Raw genomic sequence first — 15,315 nt, forward strand, 5'->3', positions numbered from 1 at the left:
TTATAAAAAACATCTAACACATAATCTATATTGTTAGTTTGTTACAACATTATATGTCTTCTTTTAATATATTTTAGAGTTAATTTATCATCCATAGCATGTGAATTAATAATAGATGAACAAATAACTAAGTTACACTAAAATAAATGCATGGTACAGTCAAACTTTCTCTCTCCTCTTTCTCTTTCCTTCTTCTCCCTCTCAACCAAGGCTATGTTTAGTTCACCTGAAATTTTCTGATCTGAACTTATCTGATCTGATCTGAACTTATTTTTTCTGATCTGATCTGATCTGAACTTATTTTTTCTGATTACAAGATCTTATCTATTAGATTTTTCTCAATATATAAGAAAAATATAGTCATGTGGGTCTTGTTTGATTCGTCTCAATGAGTACTTTATTAATATTTAATTATTATAATTTTTACTAATATGTAATGAAAGATATAGTGATTTTTAAATATAAGCATGATCTGAACTGATCTGATCTGAACTTATTTTTTCTGATCTGATCTGATTAGATCTGTAATAAGCAAAAATAAGGTGAACTGAACATAGCCCAAGTCATTTCACTCCTATCATCTTCATTAATCAAACCACATTCGAGCTCTCTGTTTCTCTACCTTCAATCCTTTATTTCCTTTATAGTAAACTCTCTTTCTCTCTCATTTTTTCAAGGTACAATTTATGGTAAACTCTCTTTCTCTCTCCATTTTTTTTTCTTTATTTCTTTCATCTCCCTCTACACTGACTAATCTGTTTTCGTTCTTTACTTTTATCCATCTTAATTATTCAAGAATCTATTTTTAAACACAAAATGATTATGAAAAAACACATCTTTTTTGGATACAAAAATTGAATTCGAATAAAATCATTTTTTTAAGTTAAAAAAAGAGTATTAATGGAGGAAAACAAAAATTGAATGAAGAGGAGAGTAAAGCGTGGAATGGGAGTAAAAAAATTAGGAAGATAAAATTTCCACAACAACTCATATCTAGCAAAATTAATAATTCAAATTTTATGGGTTCTAATTTAATAGTGAAAGATGTTCTTTTCAATATTATTTGCAAAGATTTCCATGCGTTTTATATATGGAGGAATGTCGTTTGCTATCGGGTGCACCTACATCACTGTGCACCCGGGTCCATAGTCGATGCATTGCTCCTGACTAATATGTTTAAGTTGCATGTTGGGTTATAAGTGGAATCATAATCAGATAAGAATGTTCATCCTAATCCTCCTATTAATAAAAGCGTACGTAGTTCTGTATTCAACTAAGTATCATTATTGTCTATTGATGGAATATAAACCTATTCTTGAGGCAACGTGACAAAAATGTTACGGGTTCGAATCTCATCTACCTCTTCTATCTCAATGGAATATATAGCGTCAGGTATGAGGGAAACTTGTACCGCATCCACACTTCATAACCAAAAGGCTCTTGCATGAGGGGGCGTGATAGAGGCTCGAGGAATAGATTTATACTCTATACATTATAAATTAGTGCATACTGAACGATATCAAATTATGGCCTGTAACTTAATTAGTTTTACTATTGATAAGGGAAGATATTGCTATGAAGAGAAGAAGAATTAAATCGATTTATTTTACCTACATATTGCGAAATCGATCGATCAACAACACTTCAGTTTTAACGTTATGATGCATAATATTATTGAATTTATCTCAATATATATACATTTAATTTTTTTTATGCAAAGCAATGATTGCTAAAATTAATTAATAAAGTTTACAACTTTCTCCTCCAAAGTCAATATATATTTCAAACATATATGAACTTTTATAATTCTAACTAAGAAATTTTGATAAAAAAAATTACCTCATTCTAAAACATCTAATTCTCTCCCACCCCCGTTGCCGAATAAAAGAGATTATAACAAGTTCGAAAATCCAATCATATACTTTTTAGAAAAGAACACAATTTTTGTTCTTTCCAAACATTCTACAATATATGTAGATGGATTAATAGTTAAAATTGGTTTACCATCTTACTATGTCAAAACAAACATAATTGAACAAATTAGTAAAAAGTAAATAAGTAATAGCTTCATAGGCATATATTTTGTTTCCCCCTTAATTTGTCTCCAGATTTACATTGTTTTACCGTTGGCGAATTTTTTGGATGCTATAAAATTTGATATGTCACAATCATGGTAGTCAATTTAATTAGGTCCATATTGTTGAAATTTGTTACATTTGAAAACCCTAGCTAGTTAATATTGCATGTTAATTAGGAGAACCAAAAATAGAAAATTATCTGACGTATTGGACGACCACATGGTCCCCTAATTGCTTATCCTTCTCAGCATTCATACAGATACATTTCACACCTAGCTAATTGCTTGCTTCACCATCCAATTAATTACTCAACCTAATCAAGTAGTACTTAGTCTAATGGTTTGGTTTGGATTTCACATATCAAACTTTACTAATGGCACTTTGGGAGTGAAGATTTTCCCTTACCATTCCTCCATACTCCCAATGGACCTTGTTTGCAAACCCGAATCGGATTAATTGACTTGTGTGAGGTTCCGGTCCGATTAGGACGTCTTCTCCTTACCTTTAAAAAAAAAATTTACTGAGTTTTTATCCAATATAATTTCACTTAATAATTCACAATAATCTTTATCGTGTTGCATGGCTGATCGAATTATTTTCAGTTACTCTTTTTTTTTTTTTTTTTTTTTCAAATACTCATCCTAATTATAATATGTCCAGAAAAACAATTTATAAAATAATACTGTCATATTGAACATGTAATTAATGACAAAACTAGTTGTTAAATCTATGTCTCGGGTAATAAGATAAAAAGGATGCATAATTTGGGCTTGACATTTTATCACATACCCAAGTCATAGTTTAGTGGTAAGAGTATGACATTATAAAGTAAGAGATCATGTGGTTCAAAACCTCTTATATACAAATTTATAGCATATTAATGACATGTTGGAAACAAAGCGTCGTCATATATTTCATCAATCTCTTAATACTTGCAATCATTTGATTTTTAAACTATTCATCTACTCCCTCTGTTTCAAATTATAAGGCATTCAAGCTAAAAAAAATTGTTTCAAAATATAAGGCGTTTTACATTATCAATGTAAAATTAAATGTCATTTTATACCATCAAGATAAGATTATAGGTTATTTTCTATTATCAATACAATATTTAATGTCAATTCTTATTACCTATGCAAATCTAACTAAAACTAACTAAATTCTTAATATGTGTAAAAGTGGTTTACATGCCTTATAATTTGAAACGGATGGAGTATTAGTTATGACTACAACTTTTTTATGATAAATAAGATGAATATGCTATTAACTAATTAACGGACATTGTTTGAGTGACCTAAAGGGTTGCCAACCCTCTTATTATTGAATTTTCATTGGTTAGGAATATATTAAAACATTATTTTTTTATCTCTTCTCTCCTCATTTATTACATACGTATCAATATTTTAATCTAATGTGTCTAAGAGGGTTGGCAACCCTAAGGGTTACTCAAACATTTTCCTTAACTAACATGTTGCCGCCTTGATTATCTGAATCCCATATATATAGTTGTTTTCATAAATTTGGATTGATTCAAAATCAGAGACTTTAATGTTCAAACATATACATTAGCAAACGTGAAAGTCAAACAGTTACAAGTATTATGAAACAGATAAATTATAAAGTTGAACAAGAGGCAATGAGTTTCAATAGTGGGTGATAAATTAATTTTAGAAAATTAATGGTGTGTACTATTTACTTAAAAGCTTAAGTTATTGAGACTAATCAAATTTATCAGGTTTGATCATATGTAAACATGAGATAAATTTTGGGTTGATAATTTTTTTTTTATGTTCAATCTAGTCAAATCAATTTAGGTGATATTATAAAATACTTTCTCTGTTTTTTTTTTTCCTTACAATGTTTTCCTTTCAGAAAGTTGCATATAACTTACAGCATCAACTATTTTGGTAATATATTCTCTTGTTCTCTCTTAGCTCATAGGAATCTCTTTTTAAAAGAAACTAGTATTTTGGCCTGGGTCAGGTCCTGGGTCAGCTACAATTATCACATAGTGTATTATTAATCATAAATTTTATAATTCATTTTGTTAGCTGTAATTTTCGTAATTTTTCTGTCTAATGCAAAATCAAAAAATGGATATTATATGGCATGATAAGTTGTTTTTTAAAAAAATTCAAAAAATTTGGGATAAAATTAACAATAATTAATTTCAATAAAATTGGGGTAAGAAAATGTTTTTATTACCATAATAAAAGTATTAAAAATCAAAAGGCTTGTTTATATCTTTATAGTTATATATAATTATAAGACTTTTTTATGTCTTAATCTGAAACATTAAAATTATAGTGGATTGGTGGTTATACTCTCACATTTCATTTCAAAGTTGATGTGTTACCATCCTAGTAGTTATACATTGTTAATATTCTTATAAACATGTGTATTATAAGTTTGAGAAAAGTATCACGTGATGACACATACATTTGAAAGTGTTATGTGGCATCTTTCTTTTAGTTTGATAAAAAATGCTAATAATATATATTTGTATAGATTTCTCCATACAAATTGAAACTTTAGAAATTTTACACTCAAATAATCTCCCCAAGAAATTTTTTGAACTTCACATTCGTTGTTAATGTACATACTGATCTGAAGATTCTTGAGATGGTTGAAGATTAGGTGAAATATAACAGTTGGTCAATATGATCACATGATTCAGCTAGTGGTAAGATGCATATGGTATAATCATTAGAGAACTCAGAAGAGATGGTGGAGAATAAAGAGGTAAAAACATGGGACTTCCTAAATTTGGAAATTACAAAAATTAAGGGTGGTCCTTTCAACTAAGGGGCTTTCATACATAGAAATACATAATTATTGCGTTGCATTTTCAGTATATATGTACGTTCATCTCATCTGTCCCTCCCAAATTGTTCTTCAGTTTTTCACATGCATGCACCATTCATTATAATTTATACATACAACACAACACCCATATATAAAAGTTAAAAACCCTTTCATTAGAGTTACATTATCAGTACTTATTTATAAGAGTTATATTGCGTAAAATTCATTTTCATTTTTCATATAAGTATGCATTCTCATATGAACTCACTTCTATATATATATATATATATATATATATATATATATATATATATATATATATATATATATATATATATATATATATTAATATATATATATATATATATATATATATATTCATGATATAACTAACTAGGCCAAAATACATGCAAATGAAATAGTGGATGTGTCCGTTGAATTATGCTCCAAAACTAGTCAAATATTTTTCCTAATAATAAGAACTAATAAGTAGTGGTCTACATATTAGTGAACTACTTTCTCCGTTTCTTTTTACTTGCAACGGTTTGACTTTTACACTATTCACCAACTCTACTTAGTTTATGTTTGGTGATTTATAGTTAAGGAAAAACATATTCATGTGGGATATTATTAGATTCGTCTGAATGTATATTTTTCGAATATATACTTTTTATAATTTTCATTTATCGGTAATTAAACTTATTGATGATTGAAATTATACATTGGCAAGCGTGAAAGTCAAACTGTTGCAAGTAAAAAGAAACAGAGGAAGTAATAAGTAGTGGTCTACATATTAGTCTATGTAGTGGGATAGTTAGTAGTAGGTTATTAAGTAGTGGACATGTTATTAATTGTGTTTTGTATGTCTGTCTAAAGGTTATTTTGTTTAGTTATTTATGTATGAAAAATATATAAAAATGTAGTCTTTCTAATTTTCTGAATGTTTTTTTTTCTTCTAAAAATTCTACAGTGTCTTTAAACGTGTGTGTGTATATCTTGTCATTTTTGAAAGGTGTGTATTATGGATTTGTTATGATCGATTAAGTTGAATATATTGTTGAAGTGTTGAATTAAATTGTCTTTTTAAAAGTGTACTATTATTTAGTTGTTCATACTTGTATTGAATATCTTAAATCTGCCCTTTTTTTAAAGGTAACTCTTGGATCTGCTTTTGAGTAAGACCATAGTACATTAATTTATTATGAGAAACTAGAAACTAAGTCCAAAAAGAAAAAAAAGAAGTTATGCATAAATAATTATGTGGTCATACTAATCTCACACTAAGTTGTGATATTATAAGATCATTTAACATATTATCATAAATTAGTATTTTGGTCCATGCGGTGTTCTACGTCAATTACAATTATCAAATATATTAATATTCATAAAGTTTATAATTGATTTATTAGTTTTTCGGAATGATTTGTCTAGTGGGAAATTAGAGAATGGACGTTATAGCATGATAATATTTTTTTAAAAAAAAACTTCTAAAGAATTGGGGATAAAAACAACGATCTCAATGGAATTCGGGTAAGAGAATGTTATTACCATAATAAATATTTTAGAGATCAAAAGGCTTGTCTACGTCTTCATAGTTACAAATAATTATAACTTGTAAGGCTTTATTATGTTTTACTTTGAAACATTAAACATTGAAATTGCAATTGATTGATGGTTAAACTCTCACATGTCATGTTAATGCTCATGTGTACAATTCCTAGTAACTATATATTGTTAATACTTTTAAATGTGATGATAAACATGTGTATTAAAAGTTTGAGAAGAGTGACACATAGCAAATACATTGGATAGCTATATGACACCGTTCCTTTGATATGAATTCTTTTATAATATATTTGTATAGAGTCTTATGTCAAACGATCTCACACAAATTATTTAATTGGACAAGTTATTAGTAACCAAAATTAAAGTTTAGAAAGTTTGTAGAAACTTCCTTTATAAGCAGGTTTATCATAAGGGTAACTTTAATAAGTTGTGATAATTTCTTATGTAATCTTTTTCTTTGTGTGCATTAGTAATTAATACTTACTAGTATAATGGTAATGTATGTACTTCCTCCGTTCTTCAAAGATTTTCCCATATGCATATTTGACACGCACTATTCAAAAGTAAAGAGAATCTTCTAATATTTTTTTCAATATATAAGAAAAAACATAATCAAGTAGGGTTATTTTGAATCGTCTAATGTGTACATCAAGAATATCAAAAATTTTATTCTTTTTACTAATATATAATTAAAATTATTAATCATACAAAACATGAAAAATGAAAATAGAAAGATCTTTGAAGAACGAAGTGAATATATTAGAAGACACCAAGACATATTGTTTTATGAAAACTCTACAAAGTAGAGTTGAATCCTGACCATATATTATAAAATCAAGGGCTCCATAATTAGTGGGAAAGGAAAAGATATAGGCAGGATATTCCGGGGAAAGATAGGGGGATTTTTGGGAAAGAAAATACAAGCCTTTGATTTCTTAATCAACGGCTGATATTTAACGAACTCTACCGTGTAGAGTTATTTTGAAACTCTAGAGGATCTCAACACCTTTTTTTTGTTAATTTTGGGGGGTCACTTTACAATCAGGGACGGATCCACTTAAGTACAAGTGGGGTCACTAATTTTTTGAAAATTATCCTGAAAATTTGATCATTTAACCCCAATAAAATTTAATAATTATGCTTTGACCCCACTAATTTTTTTTGGGGATCCGTTACTGTTTACAATTCACAATTACACATGGGTAAACTATATCATTAAGCTGATAATCCTGATTGATATGAAACTCCAGTTGTAGTTATCCACTCTTGGCCAAATATAAATTGGGCCACAGTAAATTTTTCTGCATCTTCCCTAGACATGTTCACATGTAAATTGGACCACTTGACCCGTTGCGATGTGTCGGCCCGTGGCCCAACATTGCTATACTCACCATAGTACAACTTATCTAAGGGAGATGTTGCATTCCACTCTATCCATCCTGTTGGATCAATGTGATCACCCAAGTAAGACTCCATGTACACAACTCTAGAAAACATTTTCCATGGTCGGCCCAAAAATGTTGGAAAGCTGGATTTGTTGGCCTCAAGGTCCAGGGTGGGTCGGGCTTGGCAAGCATGGATCGACATGCCCGTGTTTTGATTCGGATCCTTGCGATTTTGGGCCGTAATAGTGATCTTTTGTTGGGCCATAGGTTTACGAGCCCACATAGTACAATTTTGGAACACAACAGCTGCATTGCCGAATATGAAATCTACTGTTCCATATATATCACACTCCCTATAAAATTGACGTTGCGAGTGTACATAGAGAGTGTCTTGGTATCCTTTTATCTCACAACGATAGACAACAGCATGGTCTGCGCCTACACGAAGGGCTACAGCTTGGTTGTTTTGTGGCCCAGCCTCGTTTACGAATGTAATGTCTCGAACTACAAACCCAGTGCCAGTAGCAGCTACAACATAACAATGTAATTGAACATTAATACACTATGTAGAGAGAAATAAAAGTAATCATATCTTGGTTTTATTTTACAACCTCGCTATATATGATACTTCCTCTATTTATTTATTTTTACATGCCCCAATTTTTCATTTTGGGAAATTGCAAATGATACTTAATTGTACAATTATACTAAATCGATTTTTGGCAACCGTATTCTCTATTTCTCTTTCTTAGCAAAAATATCTCTCCTCTCCAATTTCTTGTGCCAATGTTTAAAAGTACAAGTAAAAAAGGATGGAGGAAGTATAAGTATATAAGGTTACGAGAGAGTAGTACATATATATTCCATATAATGAGAAACTTGGACGGAAATTGTTTAAACATCGCCCAAAATTACATAAAATCGCTCCAGTCCCACCAAACATTTCTAACTATTTCCTTCCCTTTTTTCTTTTCTTTTTCAAGACCACCACCTCCATCCTCATAACCACCATCAAAACCACCACTGAGGCCACGCACACCACCAACTAAATCTTCCACAACCACCGAAAAATCCAAAAAAAATTTAGCCTTGTCCATGACAGAAACGCCTGGCCTGGACATTTCCGCCATGATGGAAACATCTGCTTTAGACGTTTTCCGCCGTGGTGGAAACGTCCAGGCCAGACATTTCTACCATGACGGAAACCTCCAGGCCAGATGTTTCTGCCATGGACGAGGCTAAATTATTTTTTGTTTTTGCGGATTGCTCATGGTGGTTTACACGAGGGTGAGGGCTACAGGTGGGGTGCGGGCTACTAGTGGGTGGTTGTGTCAATGGGGGTGGTGGTGGCAAGGGGTGGATGGTGGTAGGAATGGTTGTTTAGGAAAAACGAAAGAAAAGATTATAAATACAATTTCAACTTTTTTTAAGACGATTTTAAGTAATTATGAAACCAGGAATACAAATCCAGACTTGGACCAATATGTAGTGGAGATTGGGGAAATGTCATTTTCGGGCTTCAGTACAAATGTACAATAGCGTGAATACTGCAATCACTGACCAATTAGTTTGAGGTATTTCTGTCCTTTGGAATCTAGGATGAGATGTTTAGTGGGTTTATAAGACCCACAGGACTATACTATAAAGCAAATTACACATAGACAGGAATCAAATTTTTATAGGCCCAACTATGTCGAATTCGTTCGACAAAGGGACCTGTATTTGCATTTTTACACTTGGTTTTAACGTAAAGGCTGAAATATATGACTCAGTATTATTATTTATAGCCACAAAATAATTTTGTGGAGTTCATAATCTGTCAATTCTTATATAATGAGACAGTTTTGTACAATGATCGAGGAAGACTGGAAGAGGGTGCACAGAGTAGAGTTTAACATTATCAAAAATATCTCAAAAGTGATACACCTACTACTTCATTTGTGTTTTTATCAACAAAAATTATTAAAAAGAGACGGTTTAATTTTAATATAAAAGTAGACCTAGTCACTAAATAGATTAGACTAATCATCGAAAGAAATTAACTTAATCACTATTGGGCTTACCATTGCCTAATTTTAATTTAAAAATAGGCGGTTTCTTACAAGACAAACTCTTTTATCAGTTTCATTTTTCTTAAATGGTTGTTTCTTTTTAATTGTTACATTGTTTAAACTTTTGTTTTGGCTCATTATAAAGTTATATTACTATATTTGTTTTTTTTTCCATCAAAAAGTACTGATTTCTCACTTTTTCACATTATTTTACATAAATGGGTCAAAAAGTACCCTTCAAAAAACTTAAAAGTGACATTGCCTAAATTGTTGTGCATAACACAATATAACAAACTAAAAACAGAGGGAGTTGAAGTGAAGCAAAAAACTAACGAATGAGAGCAAAAGAAACGAGTAAAAATTATGAACTTAACACCTAATTGTGTAAAATAGTACAAGGGTATATGGTAATTTGATTAATAACTACTACCTCTTTATTTTATTAGTTGCATCATTTGCTTTTTCACGTTTATTGATACACTTCTTTGAATGTTAATATTTCTTATTGGGTGTAAGTAAAAATTATAACAATTCGATATTTGGAATACTCGCATTGAGACACTTGACTATATTTTTTCTTATATAATAATGCGAAATAGTTTAACAAAATTGATTCATAAATAGTGTCACAAAAGCAAATGTTGCAACTAAAAAATACGGATGTAGTATAAGAAGCTTACCAAATGCAGCGGTGTGAAACGTGGAAATTTGATCCTGACCCACACTTTTTTTCCCAGTTATTACAGTTCGACCCTTGCCTTCACCTAAAAACCACAAGTTGGTTTTCTTTCGTCCAACTTTCAAGTTATCTTCTTCATATCTAAAACAATATAATTTGATTAATTATCGCAAAACAAAATATAGATCTCAAAAAAGTGGCTAAAAATGAAATGGGTTAACTAATAGTAAATTTTTGAAAAGAAAAATAAGTTAACTATTTTTTTTTAATCCATATAAATCATGAAATCAGTACAAAGTATAAAAAATAGGTCAACTAATAACTGCAAAGGTTGGACTTGCTAATTAGTAGATTCCTTCGGTTCAACTAGTAAAGGCCAAAGAATTTTAAAGCACTAATTAGAAGCAACAGTAGATCAAAAGCAAATCTAATACCGACACCTACAATTAAAAGCTATCGAAGTACCAAACTATTGACGTGAGAAATGGGAGGCGATAGTCATTTTCCTAATTTAATTCATGATTTCCTTCTTTTTCAAGTCAATCTCTCTTTGGAACTCGGCGTCACTACTCATTATTGTTTTTTATCCATATGAACTACGAAAACAATTTAAAGTACTACTCACTACTGTCATTCTTCACAATTGCATATATGATATATATTGCCATATAGGCATTGCACCCAAAAAAATAGGATTAATAATATAATAAAAATAAAAGAGTTTAACTTTAATCATATCATATACTGCTAGTATTTGTCTTCGTTTTTATCCAATGATACAGTACCATAGATTTGCCAATCAGTTATAATTGGTAATTACTAAAGTAACATTTTTAATATATTTTTATAGAATTTAAAGATCAGTGAATGTACGTAACGTTGTCAACTAGTTTAATTGGTGAAAGTTTTGTTAGATGGTGTCCAAAACGTTTATATCATTGACAAAGACTCGCCACGAGTCCATGACACGACTTTTTTTTTTGGTTCGTGTCAAGCTCGAACTGATGCATCACAACTCACAAGGCTTGTGGCTTGACACGGCCAAATAAACCTAGCTCTAATTATACACACAAGTACTTCCAAAAAGAAGTACATGATAACATAAGCATACTTTATTTTCTAAAAGAAGTAAATAGACATAAGTATACTTAACACAAATATTGACTTGTCTCAAAATAGGTACCCATTCCAAAAAAAAAGCTATAGTAAAAGAAGAACAAGAAAACTTACGTCCCAGCCTTGACAACGATGATAGTACGACGTGCACTATTTTGGGGAGCTTTTTTGATAGCCTCGGTAATAGTCTTAACAGTACCCGACCCATCTTGTGCTACAATAATATCCGCTTGTATAACTTGGGTTGGAGTACCCAAAAGAACTCTTTCGGATCTGGTCATCCACTTAGGAAACTCATGATTTGTCGAGTTAAACTTGTGTTCGAATCCTAGTAACTTTCGATTTTGAATTGGAGTCCTTGAAAAGTCATCAAGTTTATGACAAGCTGCATATATAGCTAAACAGTTGCTAACCAACTCAGATAAATCTTGAAGGCTTTGGACCATTTGATTCTTGACGGTCCCACTTAAGTGATTAAATCCATCCGTACACGTGTCTTGGTTTGTCATTGCCCCACTTAGCCATGTCACCACATCTTGGTGGGACCCTCCCTGCTTTCCAAAATAAGTGGTGCTCTAAAATTAATTAGTTACCATTTTTTTACATTTCGAGGAAGGAAATCAAAATAGAAATGAAAAAGACATTTTTTGTATATAAAGATATATTATTAAAGTTAATACAGTACCTTATTAATTATATTTGAGTAACACTATATGTAAAAGGTTAGTATGATTTTTTATGATTGTAGGCCTGTATTGTAAACATTATATATAAATTAAATAACAGGTTAACCTAATTAGGTTAACGCAATTATTCTCTACACTTGTACAAATTATTATAAACATTATGCACGTACACCTTTGATGTTCAATGGGAGATCAAAACAAGGATTAAAGACATCTTTTGTTTGCATATAATTAATTAGACATTTATACAAACCCTAATCGTTAGAAAAAAGATCTAATATATAGACCTAAGGTAATGATTTGGCTTATATATCTTTCATAAACAATTTTCAAACTTTTTTAGTTATTTGTAATTAGAAATTTTCATGATCAAAATTCTGCATTCACAAATGTCAGAGGTGTTATTAACTAATTGTAAACAAAATATCTACTATTTTTCGGTTGAACCATTAGTAACTCGTTTTAATATGTATCATTTCAAAAACAGGTCAGCATAACTCATACAACTAGAAACCAACATAACAGTCAAATTTGACATCAAAACTTAGTAATAAGAGTATGAATTACTTTCATCATCCAAAAGCAGGCAATACTAATTTCCGACACTAGAGGCTGAAATTCCACGTACATTATAATCTAAAACGGCATTAATATTAATGAAGTAAAATTAGTGATAGTAAAAACTGGCATTAATGTTAATGAAGTAGAATTAGTGATAGTAAAAACTAACCCCATGATTGATGTCGGTAGTTATACTCTTATTATTATAGTACTACTATTAATTAGGGTTGGCGTGAGTAATTAATGGTATCTCGCTCCTTAATCAAGGTTTCAGGTTCAAGTATTGGGTATGGAAAAAATCTCAACGGGAAGAGATTTTACCCTTTATGGTACCCATGCAAACTCTCGGAGGAAATTGGTCCACTCATCAAAGACGGTAGGAAATTCCTTGTAGTAAGACCAAAAAACTATTATAGTATTACTACACTACTGCTACAACTCACCTGGTTATTACTACCATCATCACTAACACTCTCCTCCTCCACCGACGATGACGACGTCGTCGTTTGAGAGACAGATAGCAGCGAGCGTGCAAGAAGGTCAACAGAATCCTCCAACAGCTCCAAACAATCCTCGTACGCCGACCTCGACCACGTGTCCATCTCCCAGTTCCTTATTTCCGTCGAAGCCGAAAACGCCGTACCAAACTTGCGCAACGTCATGTTCACCGTAATGTGGGCCACCTCACGTGGCTGCAACGCCGCCACCGATCCCGGAAACTCCGCCAGCGTGGACAGGCAAAGTTCCGGGTACCGGGTCAGCCCGCACGCTTCCCGAATCACCCTTGTCGGGCCGGGCTTGTGTTCGGGCTCGCGTGCTAGTGACCGGGCGGCAGCTGGGATTCCGAAGGCGGCCGCGGCGATCAAGAGGGCCCCGACTAGGAGGAGGAGTAGGATGCGTCGGGTTCGGGCTTTGGATTTCGGGCCAGGCGGGTCGTCGAGGGTGGTGGTTCGGGTGGATAGGGTGGGGGTTAGGCGGCCGTAGTTTTGACTCATATTGTAGGTGTGGTGTGAGTGAGTGTGGGATTATGAGTTGGGGGGAAGAGAGGGATTAATAATAAGAAGAGTTTGGGGGGAGCTAGGAGGTGGGTGTTAAGTCTTGTCTTAAGAAAGTGCTCTAACTAACTTAAGTTACTTCTCTTATCTACTAGGAGAAGAAATGGAAAAGAGTGGGGAATGCAATGTACAATGCAAGGTGGTGTTTATTAAGTGTGTTTGTTAGTTGTATTCTCAAAACCATGGATAAGAATTTAGGATGAATATAATATTAATTTTATATTTTTAAGTTGGTAATATGAATGATTTTATTGTCTGACATATAGCATAGATACAACCAGTTAAGTTTGCAGGTCAGACTATTCAATGTTAAGATCTGTATATTAGTATATTACTATACTACACGTACATGTCGGTATACTAAGAGATAACATCATTGTGATCATGCTATGATGCTAGTAGAAATACATGTATTTTATGTGTTTATAAATTTGACATCGAGCAATAATTGCCTTTTAATTTTTTGTTTTTTTCCATTGGAGTTACAAAACTAGGAAATCTTCATCCTAATGATCAGTACAATTAGTCTTAATCTATACTATCATAGTACAAGAATATTGACACTTGAGTCTTGAGAGTTTTATGTTATTTCATTTTCTTTAATAGGAATAGAATTGAGGTATTATAGATTTTGTAAAGGTAGATGATGAAAGCATGACAAAGGAGTAGTATCTGCTTGTGGAAGAGGGTTTAATAACGTTTCTTTACTTCTTCTAGTAGCTGTGACTTGTGAGCCTGTGAGTTATTAGGACTGCATTATGATTAGCCTTCATTCTGAAAAACTACTCGAACATCTAACCTAGCTATGATCACATGATTCTAATTTAACCATAACGAAATACGAATAGCAGAGGCGAAACCAGAAAACTATTTTAGAGCGGGTCAAAAATATAAATTGAAATTTTAGAGAGGGTCAAATATAAATTAAGCTATTTTATTTTTTTTAAAAAAAATTACATTTTCAACCTTAATTTTTAGGACAATTCAAAAGTTGACCGAGACCGCGAATCCCATCGGTTCCTGTAATATTCTGCTCGTGACAAATAGTAACTTTTCCCTTTAGCTTCTCTTAAACACAATCTTCCTAATTTTTAAGGGGGGTAATAAGTCAATCGAGCCTAAATTTGAGATGGCTCAATTTGACTTATTATACTTACGTACATTCGAGCTCCAGTCGTATTAAAATTACTTTACAATAATAGTTACAACAGTCAATATTACGTATCTATTCTTTTAAAAAGAACATTACCTATCTACATACTACAATATACTGATAGCAATTATCTATCAAAGAACATTAGCAATTAACATTATACAAAATACTAAGGGTCTG

General features: G+C 31.7%; 1 protein-coding gene across 2 annotated transcripts; it reads right to left on the reverse strand.

The window, feature by feature from the left end:
• Positions 1-7,552: 7,552 nt before the first annotated feature.
• LOC104888246 (probable pectinesterase/pectinesterase inhibitor 61) lies at positions 7,553-14,103 on the reverse strand. 2 transcript variants are annotated; one of them, XM_010673148.4, is made up of 4 exons: positions 13,443-14,103; positions 11,795-12,255; positions 10,566-10,705; positions 7,553-8,362 (listed from the first exon to the last, which is right to left on the reverse strand). In XM_010673148.4, the coding sequence occupies exons 1-4, from the start codon at positions 13,920-13,922 to the stop codon at positions 7,665-7,667; spliced, it is 1,779 nt and encodes a 592-aa protein (XP_010671450.2). In that variant the 5' UTR covers positions 13,923-14,103; the 3' UTR covers positions 7,553-7,664. The 2 variants fall into 2 exon arrangements, with proteins under 2 accessions (XP_010671450.2, XP_010671449.2); XM_010673147.4 differs by having other exon boundaries at positions 11,795-12,231; positions 13,371-14,101.
• Between the last annotated feature and the right edge of the window lie 1,212 nt (positions 14,104-15,315).

The sequence above is a fragment of the Beta vulgaris genome, chromosome 3, assembly GCF_026745355.1.
Source record: "Beta vulgaris subsp. vulgaris cultivar EL10 chromosome 3, EL10.2, whole genome shotgun sequence".
In the NCBI taxonomy this organism is placed as follows: domain Eukaryota; kingdom Viridiplantae; phylum Streptophyta; class Magnoliopsida; order Caryophyllales; family Amaranthaceae; genus Beta; species Beta vulgaris.

Coding starts and splice junctions, on each gene's coding strand:
- LOC104888246 (XM_010673147.4), bottom strand. CDS start 13,922: ATGAGTCAAAACTACGGCCGCCTAACCCCCACCCTATCCACCCGAACC. Junction 10,706..11,794: donor ATCGTTGTCAAGGCTGGGAC/GTAAGTTTTCTT, acceptor ATATTGTTTTAG/ATATGAAGAAGATAACTTGA. Junction 8,363..10,565: donor GTTTCACACCGCTGCATTTG/GTAAGCTTCTTA, acceptor GTTATGTTGTAG/CTGCTACTGGCACTGGGTTT.